Source organism: Mauremys mutica, chromosome 12, assembly GCF_020497125.1.
Source record: "Mauremys mutica isolate MM-2020 ecotype Southern chromosome 12, ASM2049712v1, whole genome shotgun sequence".
Lineage (NCBI taxonomy): Eukaryota > Metazoa > Chordata > Testudines > Geoemydidae > Mauremys > Mauremys mutica.
Genome location: NC_059083.1, coordinates 68,036,688 through 68,058,712, shown reverse-complemented (window position 1 = coordinate 68,058,712; position 22,025 = coordinate 68,036,688). Strand labels below are relative to the sequence as shown.

Genomic DNA, 22,025 nt, shown 5'->3' with positions numbered 1-22,025 from the left:
GCTAACTACATATACTGGAGCATGTGCATTCCCTGGAGATGAGAAGGGTTGAGAAATTAATCATAAATTCTTTCCTGTCTACATGTAGGTATTCTTCCCTCTTGCTTTGTTATGGCTGGTAGTGGAGATGAAGTGTTTGCGTCCAGAGTTTAGATCCTTTCTGCAGCAGCAGAATGATGCTGTTGCCTAAGCAGATTCTTTAACAAGAGACAGTTTCACTCCCCTCCACCCAATGAATGAATTGTTGTAGAGAGAGAAAAAATGTCCATTCACTTCTAGCTGTACCTACTTTCATGTGGGGTAAAACCTGCTGTAATGACCCTACCACCAATAGGCAAGTATCTTTGTATTGGCCAAACACTGTACTAGAAACTTGGATTAAAGGTCGTCTTCTGCTAGGCAATATGTTCTGCTGAACCCTGTGGGTGGTCACAAGGGTTGCTGTAACTACTTTTCATCTCTTTACAAATGTACTTCTGTGTAAATAGCTGTCCCTGTAACAAATCAGTCTCTGCCAGCCCGATCTCCAGCATCATCAATGTGCTTTAAATCTGGACACTGAATTGCAACAATCAGTGGGTTCGTTTAATTTAGTGTCTCTCCTGATGTCCAGCCATGCCAGCCTGTCAGTCAGCATGTTCTTGTTTTGGCTGGGATTGAACCAGTGAAAACTGGCATCCAGTTATTTACACAAGGTCCCTGGCTTTGGAACTCTCTACCTCTCACTTTTCAGGCACTGTACCCATTGTGATCTGCATATGTGGACTTGTTTTTACAACTTTGTTCAATAATCAGATACCAAGTTGATGAACACTAAAGAAATGTCTAAATAAATCACAGATGGCATCATGCCTCAGGATGCACAGGCTGGGAAAGGATAACAGCATTATCAAGGTGCGTTTAAAATTATTATGGACATGACCAAAGGGCATGATCAGGATCATGGTTCCATTGTGCTGGGTGCTGTACAAACTAGTAGGAGGACACTGTAAACTCTTTGGAATAGGCATGGACTAATTTTAGACAAGATGGAATGAGCGGATATAATAAACGAAAGGAGGGAGGATCTGATTAACAGAAGTAAGATCAGGCTAATTATGTGAAAACTTGGGGCTTCTAACCCATTAGATCACTGGTCCCCAACCTTTTCTGGGTGGCAGGCGCCAGACGACAAGCCACCGTGGCTGGCGAACAAGCACCCGCCGAAAAGCGGCATCATCAAGAGGCGTCACTTTTCGGCAGCATTTTGGCTGATGCTTCTCCGCCGGCCAGTCCGCGGGCTCACATAGATGTCCCGGCAGGCGCCATGGCGCCCACGGGCACCACGTTGGGGACCACTGCATTAGATTTTTTTTAATAGATGCTAATCAGCAGTGGTGAGAAACTAGAGAGAGTTTGTGGGTCTGGCTTGGTTGAAATAGCATGGGAAAGGAGAAACCCAAGCTGGGGAATTGGACGTTGTCTTCTCAGTCAATCCAATTTCACAACTTGGATCTTGTTTTAAGCACCCAAGTCCCTCTAGCCATTACATGCTTTCCTTCCCCACAAAGCAGTTATCTTCCCTCTCTTCCCTGCCCCCTCGCCTTCTGCATGATTAAGATGCACTCCTAGTAATTTATGCCACTGCAGCTGTGAAGTTGATGATAGCTCTTGCCAAATGATGTTAGGTACCAATCCTAACATCAGTATCTGCTGTGTTCCACAGTGTGGGTGTGTGCTTTGTACTGGTTTTATGGATTGTGTTTCAGGAAGGATTTTGCAAGCATTGTTGTAAATAAGTCCATTCTTTCCATCAAATAAAATGGACTCTTTTTTTTTTTTTTTTTTTTTTTTTGGTAAATCTTCTGAAGCTTAAATTCTTCAGTGTCAGCTTCATATTGTTTTCATTTCCTTCCTATGTTTTAATCTCTGTTCCCACTGAGGGGATTGCTGTTGAGTTTTGCAGTGGGACCTGATGGTAGGCTGCATTCTTATGTATTTTTTTAACCTTCCAAAGTGTGGACACACCCTGCAGTTTTGTTGGACTGAATCTCTTACTAACAGTCCATATCTTGCCACAGTAGGATGAGGAATTTAACTAGAATACGTTGCTTTCATGTTGCAATTCTTACATGTAACAAGCAGAAACAGTGCCTGTCCTTCGTCAACAGGTATGAATCCATCTTGGTGGTTCAGTTTAATAATAAATACAACCACTGGGCTGCCAGAGGGAGTGTCTCATTGCCCAAGGCTTGAAAAAGACACTTGCCTACTTGCTTAACAGTAGTAAATGGGAAACTTTTTCTGAATGCTAGCAGAACACAATACTGAAACTTAAAAAACAGCTGAAGTTAGTCATTGGTGAAAATAATAGTCTTGTAAGTCTCACTAAACTGCTCTGGAACACAGGGACCAGAAATCATATGGCTTGTTATGCATGAGATCGGTCTAGAGATCTTAGAAATGTAGGTGATCGGAGGTCCCTAAAATCTGACTTTTATATTTCCTTGCTCTGCACCTCCATCCACCTGCACCAGATGCTGACCATTAGCAGCATCTCAGTAAGATTTATTCTCACCTTCACTACTGTTCAGAAGCTGTAAGCAGCAGTAGTGAAACTGAACAGTCTGGCAAATGTCATGGTATGTGCCGCTGCTTGGAGTAGCTGTGAACAAGTAACATGTTGATTGAGGGATGACCAGCAGGAGGGAATAGATGGCAGTGAGGAGCTGACCTTCCCAGTAGGGGAGGAGAGAGAGAGAGAGAGAATTGTGGGATATACCTTCCTTGAGAAGGGTGAGAGGAAAGCGATGGAAAGGGTCTCCCCTTCTAATGGGAGAAGAAGGGAGATGGACTATTGTACACTAGTATTCCCTCTGTTCTGAGACCAGTGGCGCTGCAGTAGTGCAATCTTTGTCTTCAAACAGGAGGTTTTCTCCAAGGTCTGCCTTTAGTATAAAACCTTAGTAAGCAGAGATTGTGTCTTTCAAGTGGGTCTCTTCAGCCACAGCCATGGCTGCCATAAAACCAATTGAGTAAATTCTTTACATCTCAGGGGCACATATCCATGGCCTCTTGAGACTGAAAGATGCGTACTACTACTACTACTACTACTACATCATAGTGAATATATTCACTCTGGCCATCACAAAATGAGGTGGGGAAAAGCCCCTTTATTTTACACTTTTTATCCTGGCAGTTTTCACATAACAGCTTGCAATATCCAATGGAACAAAAGCCTTTCTATTAGGCTTGGGATATGAAGGAACAAGAGGTCAGCTCTTTTTCTGTAGCTTGTCTGAGTTTTATACCTCCCTGGTGATGGAGATAAACTGCTGCTTATTTAGCTAACAGTGATCTCTGGGTTGATTTCTTTAGTGTGGCCAACCCAGTGTCCAGAAAAAGACTTTGACCACAGATGTAAATGTAGGTACCCTCCCACACAGCGTTCCAGAGCTCAAGGTTGTGAAAACAATGCAGTGCTGGCACTCAGTCCACTCCAGGTTAAACGCTGGGGGTGAAATCCAAGCCCTGTTGACTTCAGTGAGTGGTCCCCATGGGAACATGGTCACTATGCACAATTTTTCACAGATGTCCAACTTATTGACTTAAAATACACATTACGATGCTGTAATTTCATCAAGGAAGTATCTTGCTTGATTCTGGACACAACCAATGCACAGTGTTGCTTGACTAGCCTCAGTGATACTCAGATCTCAGTGGTTCAGGGGCCAAATTAGCGATCAACATGACCCACAAAAGCCACAGTAGTGTGAATTCATTGTTACATCACAAAGAGCCACAGGAGACACATTAAAGAGCCACTTGTGGCTCACGAGCCACAGAATGAATATCACTGAGCTAACTTGTACTTTTCCAATGCTTTATGTACATAGTACCATGAATGATTCTGGTGCCTTATGTAAACAGATAAGATCCATTACTCTGGGGTTTAAAATTTTCCTCCGCTTTACAGTCAAAATATCTTCCTTTTGGTAAATGCTCTGGAGAACTTGTTAGTCAGTGTCAAGAAATGGATATTCTTTTCCACTTACCACGCTAAAGTGTGGCAACCCTTCACTTTTATATTGTGCCTCTTTACATTATTCCTCAAAGCTTTCCCTCCCTCACCTTTTAACTTGGTCTGGGATCAGATCCATAGCACATTAAATTTTAAGAAAAACAGTTAACTGTACTTAAACGCCCTCACTTCTGCTTCATGTGTTGAAGCCTATGCTAAAATCAAGGGGAAGCATTCAGAGTAAAGCCTTTGTTTATAGGAAGTCCCATGAACACTAATGGGAGTTATGTCTAAGGCCATGTCTGCACTACAGGCACTATAGTGGCATAGCTACGGTGCTATAGCTGCACTGCTGTAACCTCGTAGCATCAGTGCAGACTATAGCAATGGAAGGGGCTTTTCCATCACTGTAGGAATTCCACCTCCCTGAGTGACAGTAACTAGGATGATGGGAAGCATTGTTCCGTCAATCTAGCTGCCTCTATGCTCAGGCATACGTCAGAGTGGCTATGGTGCTCAGAGATGTAGATTTTTTCATACCCCTGTGCCTTGTACCTTTTTGTCAACCTATATTTTAAGTATAGGCCAGGCCTTAATGCTATGTTGACCTTTTGAGAAGTTAGGAGTTCTGTGCTCCCAGGAGGTGCTGGTGGATGTGGACAGTCTGAGTTCTAATCTCTTTGCCATTATCTAAGGCCTTGTCTACGCTAGCGGGGTATGGCGACTTACGTAGCTGGAGGATCATAACTTGAATAACTTAACTGGAGTCGATGTAGCTTAGGTCGACTTACCGCGGTGTCTTCACTGTACTGTGTCGACGGGAAATGCTCCGCTATCGACTTATCTTACTCTTCTCAGGGAGCAGGTATGCTGGAGTCAACCGGAGAGCACTCTGCTGTCGATTTAGCAGGTCTTCACTAGACCCATTAAGTCAACTCCCGCTGCATCAATCGCAGCAGCATCGATCTCCCTGGTAGTGAAGACAAGTCCTTAGGGCTTGTCTACACATGGAATTATTCTGGGTTAGCTCTATGTGTGAACTCGTATACTGGAAGGGAGAAAAAGTGGCTTTTTCTGAATTCGTTTAACACACTTCGGAAGAAGATTAAGATAAGTCTGCAAAAGATGCTTTTATTCTGTAATAAATGTCCCCACATGGAGTTATTCTGGAATAGCTACGACATTCCAGAATAACTTTCATGTGTAGACAAGTCATTACTATATGACCTTGGGCAAGATGTTGAAATTCTATTTTCCCATGTACTACATAGGGATACTTCTTGCCTGGTGCAAAGGATGTTGAGGATTACTAGATGAACAGCACTCGGAGTGAGTAAAGTACCATATGGGGCTAAGAACCAGTCCTTCATTTTCATGGCAAGCCATTTGTAAAGTTTGAAATGAGGGACTTAATGAAAGATTGTTTAGATGCCTTCAGCTTAATTAATCATGGAACAGCAGGTATACCTCATTCATCAGTAAGCAAAATTCATATCCTCTGGGCAGAGGGTGTGGTTATGATTCCTTAGAACTTGTTTTCTTCATTGTGCATGTTTAGAGTTTCTGATGTCTTGGCTGTGCCCTGAGGATGTGAAGACTGGACTTGCTGATGTGACTGCAGTTCTGGGTAGTCTGGAGATGATGGCGTCATGCCTGTCTTGTGCAGATAGCTCCTTTAATATAATTTATATATTAAATATATATTTAATATCTACCAAGTGTTAGGGATCCATTTTGTATAAACTGTTGTAAATGAGAGAGACTCTTTCCTTCTAGGAACTGTAGAGCGCAAGCCAAGATAAAGAAATATTTACCTCCCAGAAATCAATACTTTATTTGTGATTTTGGAATTTCATAGAATCACACCGATCCTGTTCGGAGCTAATTTATTTGTGATATGTTGCACTTCTTAAAAATCAATTTTTGATGCTTAAACAAGAATGTTACCAAGAGGAATTTCAGTCATCCAGTTACTACTGTTAAGACTATTGTCTGCTCTTTCCTGAGGCCTGGCCTGAACTACAGGGTTCGGTCAACATAAGCTGCTTTGCATCGACCTAGCTGTGGAAGTGTCTTCACCTAAATTTGGCTCCTGTCAGTGTAAGTGCCTCTCTATGCCTATTTAGTAACACCACTTCCCTGAGCAGCATAGAGTCACGGTCAGTGTAATTAGGCTAACGCAGGAGCCATCCTACAATGCCTCACACTGACAATACAATTGATACAAGCGCTCCTAGTGAGAATGCGCACTGCCGACACAAGGAGCCAAGTGTGAACACACACAAGCTATTGAATTTGGAATGGATCACTTGATGATTAGCTGTTCTGTTCATTCCCTCTGAAGCACCTGGCATTGGTCACTGTCGGAAGACAGGATACTGGACTAGATGAACCATTAGTCTAACCCACTATGGCTGTTCTTATGTTAAGTAGTTAGATCAACATAATTTTTGTAGTGTAGACAATGCCCTCAGATGTGCAGCGCTGGGAGTTACAGCTGTCTTCGTACAGCTGTGTAGGGAAAACGCTGGAGTGTGGCCACACTGACAGCTACCAGCACTGCAGTGTGGCCACATTTGCAGCGCTGTTGGGAGTGGTGCATTATGGACAGCTATCCCAGCGTTCAAGTGGCTGCAACATGCTTTTCAAAAAGGGGGGGGGGTGGAGTGTGACAGGGAGCCTGGGGGAGACAGAGAGAGTGGATTTTTGGAGCTGACACTGTGTGAGCTCCCTGCCTTGCAAGTTCTAAGGACTGGAAGATACACAGCACCAACTTTCAATCATTTTAAAAGTTTGGACCCCTTCCCCCACCCCTCTTATTCACTAAATGCAAATAGCCTTCAGACCAGATAAGCTGCTGCTCCAAAACGGACTCCCTCCCACCCCCACCCCCCGCCGTGTTGCTTCTCTCCTCAAGCAAACACTAGCTGTGAACATTCCGAAAGAATCCTGCCTGCCTGCCTCTGCTGGAGCAAACAGTAGCTGTGTTTGTTTTTTAGATAAGCAGCTCTGGGAGCCCGGAGTTCACAACAAAACAGCAGAGTGGCTGAACAGGCATTCTGGGATACCTCCGAATACCTCGGAGGCCAATTACAGCGCTTTTGGTGGCCACACTTGTGAAGCAGCGCTGCATCACCAGCGCTGCAATCCTTATACCCCAGGCAGAGCAGGAGTGCAGCCAGGGAGATGCAGCGCTGTATGTGCCTTGCAAGTGTGGACAGTGACTAAGTTGCAGCGCTGTAAACCCACCACCAACGCTGCAACTCTCCAGTGTAGCCAAGCCCTCTGTTTCAGATTTACCATTGCAGTGATTGCTCCAGATGATTTAAAGGTGACCTGCAAATGGTGTTTTGAAAATTCAGTAACTTTACCTGTATGTGGTGAATGCCCTTCTTAGCATGATTATTCACTTAAAACCATGATAATCATAGACTTTAAGGTCAGAAGGGACCATTGTGATAAGTGAGTGGCCTTCTGAATGCTTTCTTAGCCTGGTTATTTGGGAAAGTTACCGCATTTCTAAAAGCTGTTGAATTTCTGACCATTTCCTTTGGTTACCTCTTTAAGGGCAGGTCTACACTAAGGGCGGGGGTCGAACTAGGGTACGCAAGTTCAGCTACGTGAATAGCGTAGCTGAATTCGAAGTACCCTAGTTCGAACTACTCACCCGTCCAGATGCCGCGGAATCGAAGTCCGCGGCTCCAAGATAGACTCCGCCACCGCCTTTTGCAGTGGTGGAGTACCGGAGTCGACCGCGGCGCTTCCGGAGTTCAAACTATCGCGTCCAGATTAGACGCGATAGTTCGAACTCCGAGAAGTCGAACTCACCGCGTCGACCCGGCTGGTAAGTGTAGACTAGCCCGTATGTTCATAGCAGTATAATTCATTCCAGTGGGATCTCCTCCATCATCCTGTGTACCACTCTCGTTTACTCATTAATGTCATCTAGGTATTCCTTCTGGAAAAACAAGGAGAGGTCAGAACTCTAGATAAAGGCTAGGGACAATAGGTACTTACTGAAGTAGTCCTCTTTCCCCAGAAGTGTCCCCTCAGAAGAAAAGAACTATCAAATAACTACCTATGGGTGGAGTGAAAAGTAGTTTTTCCCCCACAAAGATGTTAAGATTTGAATTTGTGTATTTAGTGTCCTAGATATCAGGGTGAAAAGAGATATTATGTGTATAGTAAGATCTGTTAGGCTGTGTAATATGTCTCAAGCACTGTCTCTCCTGGGAGACTGATTAAGCCACTCTAGGGAAAAATCCTGCATTGGTTGGAGGGGAGGGACCCAATGATTCTCTTCCATATCTGTAACTGTATGAACTTACTTTTTTCATAGTGTAGTCTTTTGTGGTCATTCTTGGTATGTGAGTATTTCACATTTTATGAATTTGCCCTCACAGCAATCCTATGAGGTAGGGAAGGATTATCCCTATTTTACAGATGGGTTGCTGAGGCGCACACACAGTTAGTGATTTACCCAGAGTCTCACACTGTTAGGAGTACAGGAACAGACCCCCACATCACCTGAGTCCTAGTCCAGTGCTTTAACCTGAAGATAATGTCCCTCCTCTCGGTGGATACTTAAAATTACTTGCTGGGAAATTTCCTGCAGACTTTTAAGTATCTGTTTTTAATTTTCTCTTGAATATATCATTATCTGTCAAAAGGCTTTTAAATGGCCTGAGAGAATAGGTGGTAGGATACTGGCATCTAGAGACTACAGTGTGGGCACATTAGCTATGTATAGGAAGATCAGTACTATCAAATACACAATAGTCCAGTCCACTTCAGTTCCACATAAAAGGACAAGACTGGTTCCTAGCCAGCTGGCTAGCAGGCACATGTGTTCCTCCATGTACCTCATTTTTTAAAACAGCCTCAGCCTTATGTTTATATGACCCGAATGTACTCACAGCCACAATGCTTTTTAATGAAAGGCGGTAAATATCACTACACTTCATTTAGTTCTACAAAAGGAATGCTGGGTTTTTGATCCCGAAGGCACTGAATACCCCTGGGAATTAGTGATTTTTATAATGCCAGCCTGGATTTGGCACAGCAAATGTCCAAATTAGCTTACTGACCTCTCCTTCTCTTCCCCTCACCCAACATAAAAAGCCCCTCCTTAATGGAGTATAGTGGTGAAAGTTTGGTTGCTAAGCAACAAGGAGGCAGCATTGTGTTCATTTCAGGTTGAATGAATAGCTTCAGTGTTCTGAGAAGCTGAGGAATTTTGGACACAGAGCCCAATGAATCGTGAAAGGCTTTTTTGGGAAGAGGGAGGTGGTTAGAATACTGTTGCCATGGCTGCTTCAGAGCCCTTGTCATTTGGGGAGAATTGTGTAAGAACTAGTCATTTTCCTGGGACTTTCGAAGTGTTATGATGCTTGCTTCCAAACTTGGCCCTGGATAATCTTTAATCACATTCGACCACCTTTTTCCATAATCCCCTTCTCTTGTAGAAATCCATACTGCCAAATTCTGCTCTTATATGTGTAAATGTAGGTTCAAAATAACCTCACGTGAGAGTAACCAAGAACAGTTTGGCCCATGGTCTTAGCACTACTTCTGCTTCGCAATCCTCTCAAATCAGCAGTATTTCCTGTTATGAATAACTCTTGCTTTCAGTATAGCCACTCATACCCGATGCACCTGAGGCACTCTATCAGCAAAGATAATGAACTGGTGTTGCTTCTGAGCCTGCGTCTCTCTGGTGTTTGGATATTACTATTCTGTAGTGCTGATCACACTGTTGGGAGAACCTTGTCAAAAGACTGATAGACGAGCAATTTCACTTTTCCATTTGACTACTTTCCCCTTTTTCATGGAGATCTCACTGACATCTTGGACAGCATTGAGGTCTACCAAACAATTTATATGGGATCTTGTTTCTATTTATGTCCCTTTAAGGGAATTCTAATATTGAATTCTGAGTTGTGAATGAATAAAAAGGCTCCCTAATAAAAGGAAGACACTCTGGCTATGCACAATTGGCTAAGTGTATTGTATGTTTTAGGGGTGGTGGGAACCTTCCTCTGAAGCACTGAGTATTATCCACTGGCAGTGGTCAAGTAGCAGTCTCGATGAATCAATGATCTTTTGGTCTAGTTTGGTCAATCCTTAAGACCTGATCCTCCTTCCCACCCCCAGGTGTGTTGAGCACCACGACTGTCACTGAAAGTTACTGGGCGCTGAGAATGCTCAGTGCTCATAAAAAAATCAAGCCTTAATTCCTAGATGAAATTGTCTTTGCAAGAATAGAAAGCATCCTCTAAGGGGGTTTGATGGCTCTCGTGATGTCGGTAGTTCTGCTGAAAAAGATCTGTAGGTTATAGTGGATCACATACTGAATAAGTAAACCATGTGATGCAATTGCAAAAAAGACACCTACAAACGATATTAGTATTAGCAGGAGTGTTGAATGTAATTGTCCCACTTTCTTGGCATTGGTTAGGCCTCAGATGGAATACCTGTTCACTTCTGGATATCACACTTTTAAAGAAATATGTGAACAGATTGGAGAGAGTCCAGAGAAGAACAACAAAAATGATAAAAACTTTAGAAAATCTGACCTATGAGGAAAGGTTAAAAATACTGGGCCTCTTTAGTCTTGAAAAAAGACTGAGAAGGAGACCTGATAAGTCTTCAAATATGTTAAGGGTTGTTATAAAGAGGACAGTGATCAATTGTTCTCCATGTCCACTGAAGGCAAGACAAGAATAAAGGGCTTGGTCAGCAGCAAGGGAGATTTAGATTAGGAAAAAATTTCTGATTATAAGGCTAGTTAAATTCTCGAATACGCTTCCCATGGAGGTTGTGGAAACCCTATGATTGGAGGTTTGTAAGAACAGGTTGGACAAACACTGTCAGGGATGACCGTCTAGGTTTACTTGATCCTGCTTCAGCACAAGAGGCTGGACTTGATGACTTCTTGAGATTCCTTCTAGTCCTACATTTCTGATTCTTGGGGCAAGCGTTGCCTTATGTTTAATATTTTACATTCCGTTCTTCCTTTTAATCTTTATTTAGGTGTTCTGAGAGCTAATATATACATTTGTGTAGCCCATGACTCTAGTGCATGACCTATCTTGCTAACATTGTTATTTTCCTCCCTCAGGAGTTCTCAGAACTGGAGAAGAGAGATCCCCAGGAGCTAGTTGGTAAGTTCACATAATGCTATATATTTTAAAATATACATGCAAACTATCTCTTTGTGCTTCTCTCTCCACTAATGAAGATAATCTTGGATCCCTTCTGTTCATGCAGTTTTTAAGTCTTCTCCTCTGTGCTCATTTTCATCTCAATGGAATATTTTCAGTGACTTCATCTACTGTGCTAATGATTGTTTGGCTTGAACTTCAGAAGGGAGACAACCATGCCCAAAATGTGTGCAAATATTTTTATGTGCATCTAAAATATAGGGGAAAACACAAAGGTCATTTTAAACTCATCTAGAAAACCAGTAATTATTTTGTCTAGGCAACCTCTTTCAGAACCCTCATAATGGGGGAAGGGAGAGACTTAAGGAAATTGTTGAGGAGGCCTTTTTCAGTAACACTACTGCTAGTTTTATTTTCTATTTAAAGCATGGATATATTGTAACATATGGGTTCCCTTTGTAGCCATTGTGCTAAAGCAGGAATCCCTAGGCCCTGTAGTGTAAGTCGACATTGCAAAACTGGCATGGAAACTTACCAACCTAAATACAGAATCTATTCTCCCATCTTTATCATGAGCAACAGGATGGTGGGGCTACAGGACAACTGGACAGTCTCTACGGAAAAGGATAAATGGACACAAATCAGATATTAGGAATGGCAATATACAAAAACCTGTAGGAGAACACTTCAACCTCCCTGGCCACACAATAGCAGATCCTAAGGTGGCCATCCTGCAGCAAAAAAACTTCAGGACCAGACTTCAGAGAGAAACTGCTGATCTTCAGTTCATCTGCAAATTTGACACCATCAGGATTAAACAAAGACTGTGAATGGCTTGCCAACTACAAAACCAGTTTCTCCTCTCTTGGTTTTCACACCTCAGCTGCTAGAAGAGGGCCTCATCCTCCCTGATTGAACTAACCTCGTTATATTCAGCCTGCTTCTTGCTTGCTTATATATACCTGCCCCTGGAAATTTCCACTACATGCATCTGACGAAGTGGGTATTCACCCACGAAAGCAAAGAATCCTGTGGCACCTTATAGACTAACAGACGTTTTGCAGCATGAGCTTTCGTGGGTGAATACACAAAAAGCTCATGCTGCAAAACGTCTGTTAGTCTATAAGGTGCCACAGGATTCTTTGCTGCTTCTACAGAACCAGACTAACACGGCTACCCCTCTGATACTTGACACCCACGAAAGCTCATGCTCCAAAACGTCTGTTAGTCTATAAGGTGCCACAAGACTCTTTGCTGCTTTTACAAAAATTCCCAGGGCTTCTAAGGGGGAGGGGAGGATGGTTGCTTACCAGGCTGCAGGGCAGTGGAGTTCAAACTGCTGACCTGAGCAGTCACGATGGGCATTGTGGGACACCACCTGGAGGCCAATTAAAGCAATGAAATCAAGCGTGTTGTCTACACTGGCACTTTGTCGACAAAAATTTAGAGGAAAAAGACACATCTCTCGTCAGGGTGCTTGTGTATTGTACATATTCACTGATTGGTCGACAAAACTTGGTAGTGTAGACAAGGCCTATGTCTACACTAGCACTTTTGTCAGTCAGGGGTGTGAAAAAACTGACATAAATGTCATGGATAGAAGCTCCGGGATAGACTCTCCCACTGACATAGCTACCGCTGCTCATTAGGGTGGTTTAATTAGGCCAATGGGAGAGGTTTCTCCCGTCGGCGTAGAGTGGCTACACAGGAGACCTTACAGGTGTGCCACTGTAAGGTCTGTAGGGTAGACCTAGCCTGAGGAAGTCCACGTCTATACGTACCCTGCAAGCAGCATAAACTATGCATCAGCAGGAGAGTGTCTCCCGCTGACATAGCGCAGTCTACGTAAGCGCCGGTGTGGGTGTAATTTACGTCGTTCAGGGAGACGGTTTATTCACACCCCTGAATGACAGAGAGGTTTTGCCCACATAAGCTGTAGTGTAGACATAGTCTAAGCATTAAATTTAAGTACTCTGACACCCCTTCATCCAAAGACTGCTTTGGCCCTAATACTCATTTCATGTCGAGAGAGTAATCTCTGTCAAGGCTGACACCCTTGTCCTATTTGAGCCCATAGTTTGGATGACACTCTGTGAAAAGCCAGGGTTTGAAACCTGGGTATGTAGCACCCAACGGAGTCCTTGGTGTCTCAACTTGTTCATGGTTAAGGTGGGTTGGAGACATGTTAAGAGATGAGACATGAGATCTGCATTAACCTCCTTTCCCAACAGAAGCATGCAAAGGGCAAGCTGCCTACAGCTAAACTGTGGTGCTGGGTTACCTAGGGTCAGTGTGCGCCATGCAGGGTTCTGTGTAACTATCTTCAATCAGACTGAACCTTTTGTCAGCCTGATAAAGGAGTGCTACGATACTCTTTTCCACTGCAGAGACTGTTTTTAGTATTGCAGCAAAGTGCCCCTTGAAGGTTTACAATTGGAGGCTGGATCAAATATCCCAAATCCTTTCAGCTGAAAAGGAGCATCTAAAGTCTATCTGCAGGACCAGTATGTTGAAAATCTTCCATAGAAGCTGTTTCATAACTATTTAATTTATCCTTCCCCCTAAAGTTTGAAATACCATTTTTTTTATAGCAATAACTGTGCCAGACATTAAAGGGAAAGAGCTCAGGGAGTACAATATACATAAAGTTCCACACATTGTTCTTCTGAAGGGATTGTTCATTAAAGCACTTTGCCAGTCAGAAGAACTGCTAGCTGCATGAAAAATGGGAGCAGTTGTAATGCTGATGGCTGCATCTCCATTTGCTGTTGCTCCATATAGCCCTTCTGAAATACATACTGTTGCAGTAGCCATGGGCAGCAATATATTGATTCTTTAGCTGCGAATAAGGCTGTGCAAGGAGAGAATTTCTTTTCAGCCCATACAAAAGGAAGCATCTAGTGCTCTGGATATTTTAACAAAATTAAAATATATAAATATCAGAAAGTATGGCCAATATATGCTGGTCTTCCTCTGCATTCTCCAGCCCACAAAGAACGGTTGGTTAACAGTGGCCTTTCAAAGATGGATGACTCAGTGGCATGTTAATGCCTCATATTCTTCCCTGGGATTCTACTTTTTGCTGCCAGGAAATTGTGGAAACCCACACTTCCAGTAATGTATTAGGAAGCAAATTTGTTTTGGATGGAAGAGAATGCAGACCATGCTCCATTTGGGTTTGTCTGGGCTTTATTGCATGTCACTTCTCCATTTGCCAGTGCTTCACAGATCTTGGGCCTTCTCACATATAGAGATACTGTCAGCTGGTGCCACACTATCCATAATTAATTTTTTTTTTCATGGCGGTCGCAGAAGTCATGGATTCCATTATTTTGTGACCTCCGTGACTTCTGTGCGGCTGGCCCTGGCCCTGCAGCCAGCCACACTGGATGCTGCTGGATTGATCCACGGCCGGCCGCTACTGGAGAGGCCACAGGCAGCTGGTCCTGCAGACTGCCCGAGCAGCAGTCCTGGGGGCGGCCCCGGGGAGCATCTGGGCATCAGTCCTGGGGGGGCTGCCTCAGGTCCTGGAGCCAGCCACAATGGCAAATGCTCAGGCTGTCCCAAGCAGCTGGCTCCAGGGACCACCCAAGCAGCGGTGGTCCCAGGGCACCTGGAGGCCATCCGGAGAGCGGCCCCCAGGAGCAGCGGCCGGGGAGGCAGTCAACCCCCGGCACTGGAGCAGGGCCCCCCAGCAGGGACCTGAGCAGCAGGACCCCAAAAGTAGAGTTTTAGTCGGGTATTTTTGGTAAAAAATCATGGGCGGGTCACGGGCCGTGAATTTTTATTTATTGCCCGTGACCTGTCCATGACTTTTACCAAAAATACCTGTGACGAAATCTTAGCCTTCTCCATAATGCATGGCTGCTTAAAGTACAGCACACACAGATCTCTTGGTGTACTGGTTTATGACTTGTTCAGTCATAATCCACTGCTTGAAGAGTAGTGCTGTTCTCACTGTGACTAAAGGGGAAGGCTTTGGTAACTTCCATTGTGTTTTTTGCAGAGTTCCAGTGTGTTGATTGTCTGGAAGTTGCTGCACATGTACAAAGTGCAAATGTCTATCAAATGCTTTCCTGTCTCTCTAAACCATTTATACAGGAGAAGTAAACTCCTGCCTGTTTCCATCTCTTCCTCCCGCTCTCTCCCCACCCACAGTGTTTAAACTGAGAGTGGCCATTCATTTAGGGTGACCAGATATCCCGATATTTTCTTCATCTCATCTGATCACCCTACATTCACTTGAACTGGAAGTAACTGACCGCTATACAGTTTCCTCTTTGGCATCTACATTTTTGTCACCTTTTCTACTTTCCTCCACTTCTTTTGTTGTGCAGCTTGTTTTGCCTGGTGTATTGGCCAGAAAAACTACCCATCTGGAGCTGAAGCAGGCTAAAGATAGCAGGCTTTGATTTGATGCTCTGTCTGGTCAAGAACTCTGGCAAGCAAGTATTCATTGACTTCTGGTGCTCTGAACCTTTCCCAAGCACATCCTGATGGTTTAATGGACCTGTGGCTTCTTACCAAAATGCAGGCTTAAATGCAGGTGGGCCTCTCTCACCCTTCCTGGAGTGAATGCAATGGCTGTCCAAAAAGTGGCTATAAAATTACACAAATTAATTAAATGCAGTTGAATTCTTAAACTACACTGTCAGTTGATGAAAGCAAACCCACAGGCCTAGCAAATTGGCCATCTTTGCACTCTTTGGAAGAGGATGCCTTCGCTTGCTGATCTAGCGGTATCCTTGGGACATGCTCCCAAATATACTTCAACCAAGAGGTAACTCCCTTCTCTTCATGTGTCAGTAATACAGTGCCTCCATCTGTAATTTTCACTCCATGCATCTGAAGAAGTGTGTTTTTTTTTTACCCATGAAAGCTTATGCCCAAATAAATCTATTTAGTCTTTAAGGTGCCACCGGACTCCTTGTTGTTTCAACCACCAGCTGATTCATGCAAGTCTGTCTTACGACCTGTCCTTTGCAAGTTTTCTCATCCCAATCAGATCTATAGCTGCCAGGTATGAATAGTTACTTATTACAAGCCAGAACTTGGGTGTTCCTGAAATGGTGACGCTTGCCAGCCACCTGACTTCCTGAGATTCTTTAGGCCGGAAGCGAGCGAATTGCAGGATCAATCAGAAGCCACACCCACTGTCGCTACCTCTGATTGGCATAAAAAGCAAAGCTTTGATCTTGCAGAAATAACAAGATGCACAGAGCAACTGGACATATCCTGTGAGGACACACCATGGCATCGCTATCTAGTACAGAGATGGCCAAACTTACTGACCCTCTGAGCTGCATACAACAATCTTCAGAAGTTCAAGATCTGGGGCACACCTGCCAGGGTTCGCAGCCTCTGCCCCGTGGAAGGCACCTATGGGTGCTCCACTCCTGCTTGAAGCCCTGATGGGGAGGCCCCCCCCCCCACGCTGGGCAGAAGCCCCTGTCCTACCACCCTGCTGCAAGGCAGAGGTGCCAAGCATCCCTCCCCCCAAATCAGGTAGGTGGGGAATGGTGGAGGTGTCTCCTCAAGCCGCACTTTAACTGTGGAAAAAGCCCCATGTGGTTTGGCCACCCCTGATTGAATACATTCACACCTGCATACATGGAAAGAGATGTAGAGAGCAGAGCTCTTAAATTGCCACTTAAAAGCTCTCTGCATTGTTTACCTAAAGGCACTACAAAATAGGAAAAAATTAATGGAAAAGAGAGCTCTGGAATCTTAAGGTAAATTTGGTATGCACTGAGAGAGAGAGAGAGAGAGAAGGTTGTAGTACCTCAAAAGTATGAATGTAGGCTCCTCTTTGCCATACCTAGCCCTTAATGTAGACTAGGATAAATAACTGAAAACTCTTCTCCATTCATAATAAGGCACATCTTTGGGAAAACAAAACCAAACAACCCTGACACCCCTTCCTCCAAAGATTTTTCTCTGGATACAATATTCAGTCATGTGCCTGACCTTCTGGCATGAAAGGATTTTTCAGTTTAGTGGAAATTATTCACTCAGCTCTAACCCCAGGTGACTGGCTCCCAGGTCTGAGCATCTGGGTTAGCCTAGACTGGGTGTGAGCATCCCCACTGCAAAGTCCTACCTGAATTACCATGTCTTCATTGTTTCTGCACTTGCCTGTGTGTCTGGGGCATATCCCAGGTTTTTTGTGCTGGGTTGCTCTAGGATGCATTCCCAGTCATTTGTGTCAATTGTATGAGAGTTTGTTCTTTTGAGGGGGAAGTGTGGGAAGGGAATTGGAGGACTTTTTGCAATTGAGTGTTTGTGCAGTTTTTGCCTGTCCTCACTGCAAAGTGGGCAGACTTCAGTTAGATTAAAGCGCAGCCTGGGCTCTCACCCAGTTGGGGGCATGGGTAAGGTAGCATGGGGTTAAAGCACCTCTGCCCATACCCCCAGCTGGGTAATGCAATACGGCTTAAAGCCCCTCCAAACCCAGTTAGGTTTTTCTGTGTGGATGGTAGGGGGTTAACTGTTCAGTAGAGACATAGCCAGACACCAAGGAGAGGTTGGACTGTACATCAGGGTAGTGCCAATAACTGAGCACTCCCATATGCCTCAGACGCAGACCAGCAAATGAGGGAGGTAAAAACTGGAAGAGCATGGTTCAGTATATGCCTCTTTTTCCCAACATGAGCCCAGCATGTTCTTTCCCCCTTATCCCTATCCAGAAAAGTTTTTTTTTAACTGATTATCACCCATCTCCTTTTACAGGCTAATTTGAATGATATGCTGGGTTAGTATAGGGTTCCTGCATTCAAATCCTGGCTGACTTTTTTGGTCAAAAACTCCCTTTCTGTGAAAGGACTATTTCTTACTTTCGAATATCCTTTTATTTCACTTAAGGGATCCTCTAACCATCTGCAGAGGAGCCATGGAAGACATGGATCTTGAATTTGGAAGGGCTATACCTGGATTTAATTTGGCTCCTTTGCACTATGTAGTTTGGGTTGGGTTGGGTAACCTCCTTGCTCTTGTAATCTTTCAGCTAATAATGTGAATGCATTTATAATCCCAATAATTTGTTTTACCTTTTCTGGAGTATGTCGTCTCCCTTTTGTCACTTAACATTTCTGTGCACTCACTCGTATCTTCCCGTACTTCTGAAATGCTAATTTAATTTAAAGACATCCCCCATGCCATCAGCCACTGTAACCTATAACAAATGTGGCCTTGTTGTCCAGGAGTCTCAAAGTGACTGCTTTTCTGTAGGGACTTTGGCAAGCTTTCCCTTCTCCACAGAGGCGTGCATGCTCTTTGTAAATGCCAAAGGACACTTTTTTTGTTTACTTGCAATTGCTGAAGAATTTAACTCTCAATAACATCCTGATCAAGCAGAACGAGTGGTTGCCTGCCAGATCTGCATCCTCTGCTGCTGCTGCTGTTACTTTACATTCATGTAAAAGAAAAAAAAGCTGTTAACATTGAAGAAGTGTAATGCTTATTATCTGCCAGACTTAGCTATGTGTTACCATGCCATCTTGTCTTCTGATGTAGATTCTATACTGTCTGTCCTTGGGGGGCCCTTCTGAGCTTTAATCAAAGAGGGTTTAACTTGGACATTCTGGAGCTGCAGTTTAATCAACTCTTTCTTGTCGCTGTGGAATCACAAATGTGAATGTCTCAAGGGTGACATAACTTGTGGGTCCTGGCGGAAAGTGCTTTCATTAGGCAGTCCATGACTCTGGAATCTGTTCCCTGTGGAAACAAGATTAAGTGCAAACCTGTCCACATCTGCTATGAGATGCCTCTTTGTCCAGGCATTCCCAACTGATTCAATCCTGATTTCCTAGCTGAGAGGTAGAGCTGCAGCTCACATGGGAGCCTGGTGTTCTGGCTTCCTGAGGTTTCAAATTTGTAAAGCGCACAGATATACTGCACTGATGGTCACCAGCATTAAAATTAGCTGTGGAACAACGTGTCAAACCTGTACTGCTCTGTCATCAGTCTCACTGAATGATTTGCCCTTTATAGTAATAATCTGACCCCATAAGTAGAAATCAAAGCATCTGTTAAGAAAATGTTAACTTTAAGCTGAAGATGGAAGCTGTGAGTGGTAACTCCTGGCAACTGTTGGAGATGTGTGCCTGTTTTCAGCCTGCATCATTTCGATGTAAACATGCTGTCCTGAAATAAGCAGAGTCCAAATTTGATCTCTTCCAAAACTAACAGACCATAATCTGGACTAGTTTAGGTTTTTCTTCCTTTTGGTTCTTCACTTTCACAGTATATGACACTCTTTGTGGGACTATATTCTGAAGGGCAGGGGGAAGACTCTGGCTACGGACAGCACGTTATCTGAATCTTTCAGAGCAAGACTGCAAAGTAATTGGTGTGCACAGTTTGGTGCGGAAGTGAAGCACAGTGCATAGGATAGTATACAGTGCTGGGATAGAATAATGCCTTTTGAACAGCTTTTGTTCCTGTACTTACAGAGCCATTTCTGTCTGATTTAAACCCCCCCCCCCCCCCCCAAAAAAGCCAACTGCTAGCCACTTTGGAATAGAAGGGGCAGTAGGTAAAATTGGAAGATCACCAGCCTTTCACAATGCAACTAAATGAATTCTTGTGTTCATGAAAGTGAAGGATTAAGCACTGGCCATGAGCTTCCTATGCACACTTCTGACAATGCTCTTCAGCCTTCATTCTGCAAAACTCCTAGTCTCGAGCCGCTTGCACAAAATTGCCAAATTTCCTTGGGTGCTGATTTGCAGCTTTCTCCCCATTTTGCCAATCCTGAATCCTCAAAATGACAGAATAGTGCCAGTGAGGGTGTAAAATGAGTTTTCATGACTTGTGTCGGCTTAAAACTGCTTGCAGTGGTGCCGGATCTCATGTCCTGATCTTTCATTGCAGCTTCCTTCTCAGAGCGAGTAAGAAATATGTCTCCAGATGAGATCAAAATCCCTGCAGAACCCCCAGGCAGGTGTTCAAACCACTTACAGGTAGGTACAAACCCTCTTCCAGTTTTCCGTCTCTCTGGATTTGTCTGAAATTTCAGTTAACCAGTTGACCAAACATCCTAAGAGCTGGTAAAATGCAGCAAAAGAGATTCCCACAGAATCAAAACCATCTGAGATTTTTTTCTCAATCTCATGCAAGTCAAATGCAGTGTAAAGGTTCTCCCACGTGCTTACCGCACTTCAGTGTGAGCACTACAGCAAGATCTTTCACCCAACACTGGGCAAAATGACACATTCATTGAATAGAAAAGAACTGCATTTATCACCTTAGCTGCTTTTAAGCCTTTTCAAAGAAACGGAATTAACTCCCCATTTCTAACTAGGTGGAGAAATGTACTATGCAAACAAAAAAATCTCTACGTAACTCTTGCCCTGCTTCCAGAACTACCCAGGAATAATAAATGGATAGTGTGGGAATGCATACCGCAGCCCAGATCTTGTCTTGGCTAGTACTGTGCTGAAATTCAGAAGTGGTGGGTTCTCTTCTAAATCAAGAAACTACCATTTTTGGTTGGGTTCCAGACTTGGTAAGAGCTCTCCCATCTAACTGTAATATATTTCCACAGGGTTCTTTAACTCTAAGGGTATGTGTACACTGCAGTTGCAACACCCACTAATGGCTTGTGTCAGCCGACATGGGCTCAGGCTACAGGGCTGTTTAATTGCAGTGTAGACATTTGGGCTTGAGCTGGAACCCAGGCTCTGGGACCCTCCTGTGTTTTGCTGTGACACCTTTCCTAGATCTGAAGAAGAGCTCTGTTGGCGAGAGAGTCCGAGCCACACAGAAGTTGGTCCAATAAAAAGATATTTCCTCACCCAGCTTGTTTTCCTTTCTGAGGCAGATATGGAGCTGGATTTAGTGGGGAGACAGGAAAATGCATGCAATTGTATAATTGCTGCCAATGCTACCTTGTGATGAAGAGTGGCTTATGTTTGCATCTGATGCTAATGCAATCTTTTATGGTATTAGTAGGTGAGGTGCTGTCATCAACTTAACTCCATGCCAAAGGAACAGAATTCACTACTGATAGTGGGTTTATTGCATATGTAGGCATAGCAGAATTTGATTTTTTTAAAATATAATTTTGACAGATAAACTTTGACATTTTTAAGCATTTATTCTATTTTTATCTATTTTTAAAGTTTCACAGTTGTGGGAAATTGGAGGTGGGGTCAGACAGTATTTAATTATAATAGACTTTGAGATACAAAAAGTTAAAGCTTTAACCATTAGAACACAAATTATCAACATCATGTCAGAATATACAAAGTAAATAGCCTTAAATCAAACTCTGAAGTTCTCAAGCAAGCAGCATTTTTCTTTCTTTGCCTATTTGTAAATTGTTGATTATCTTTGGAAGTATATTTTTCATCCGTTTGTGAGTGTGGTGAAATCTGTTTATCACCATTTACTGATAAATCTCATCTTTCCAAGCCTCTACTCGTATGTGTATCTGGGAGAGCTGTCCATAGAAAGGCGTAGCAGCCCCTTTGTGTATCAAAACTGTTATTCCCTGAAACAGGTGGAAAAAGACCTCAAATATTACTTAATAGTGGTCCCCATTCTTGCATGACATAGATTGGGGAAGGTAAATGAAGGCTGTGTGGGGCTGCTGTTTCCTGCCAACTGCTAGTAGGTTTAATAGTGGTGGACAATTTGAGATGGCACAGTGGTGAAGAACTGTTGTATGGAGACGTCCAAAAGGTGAGTTACAACCCTGTAATGGTTAGTAAGTCGTTTTGAATCACAGTACAGAATTCATCCTCTTTGTGTGGTGTACCTGACACACCCATTATTTGTTCTCTTTTGTACTGCAAGAGATTTTAATGGTGTGACATCAGTGAATGAGTAAGAGTGCATAGGTCTGAGGAATGCAGTAAGCT

General features: G+C 43.6%; 1 protein-coding gene across 4 annotated transcripts in view; it reads left to right on the top strand.

Moving 5' to 3' along the window:
- Positions 1–22,025, top strand: part of LOC123346347 (SAP30 binding protein) — a 56,300-nt gene that overhangs the window by 24,720 nt on the left and 9,555 nt on the right. For all 4 annotated transcript variants that reach the window (XM_044983690.1, XM_044983688.1, XM_044983689.1 and 1 more), the window contains 2 exons: positions 11,121–11,163; positions 20,035–20,123. In XM_044983690.1, the coding sequence (XP_044839625.1) occupies positions 11,121–11,163; positions 20,035–20,123 (132 nt within the window). The remainder of the gene's footprint in view (positions 1–11,120; positions 11,164–20,034; positions 20,124–22,025) is intronic.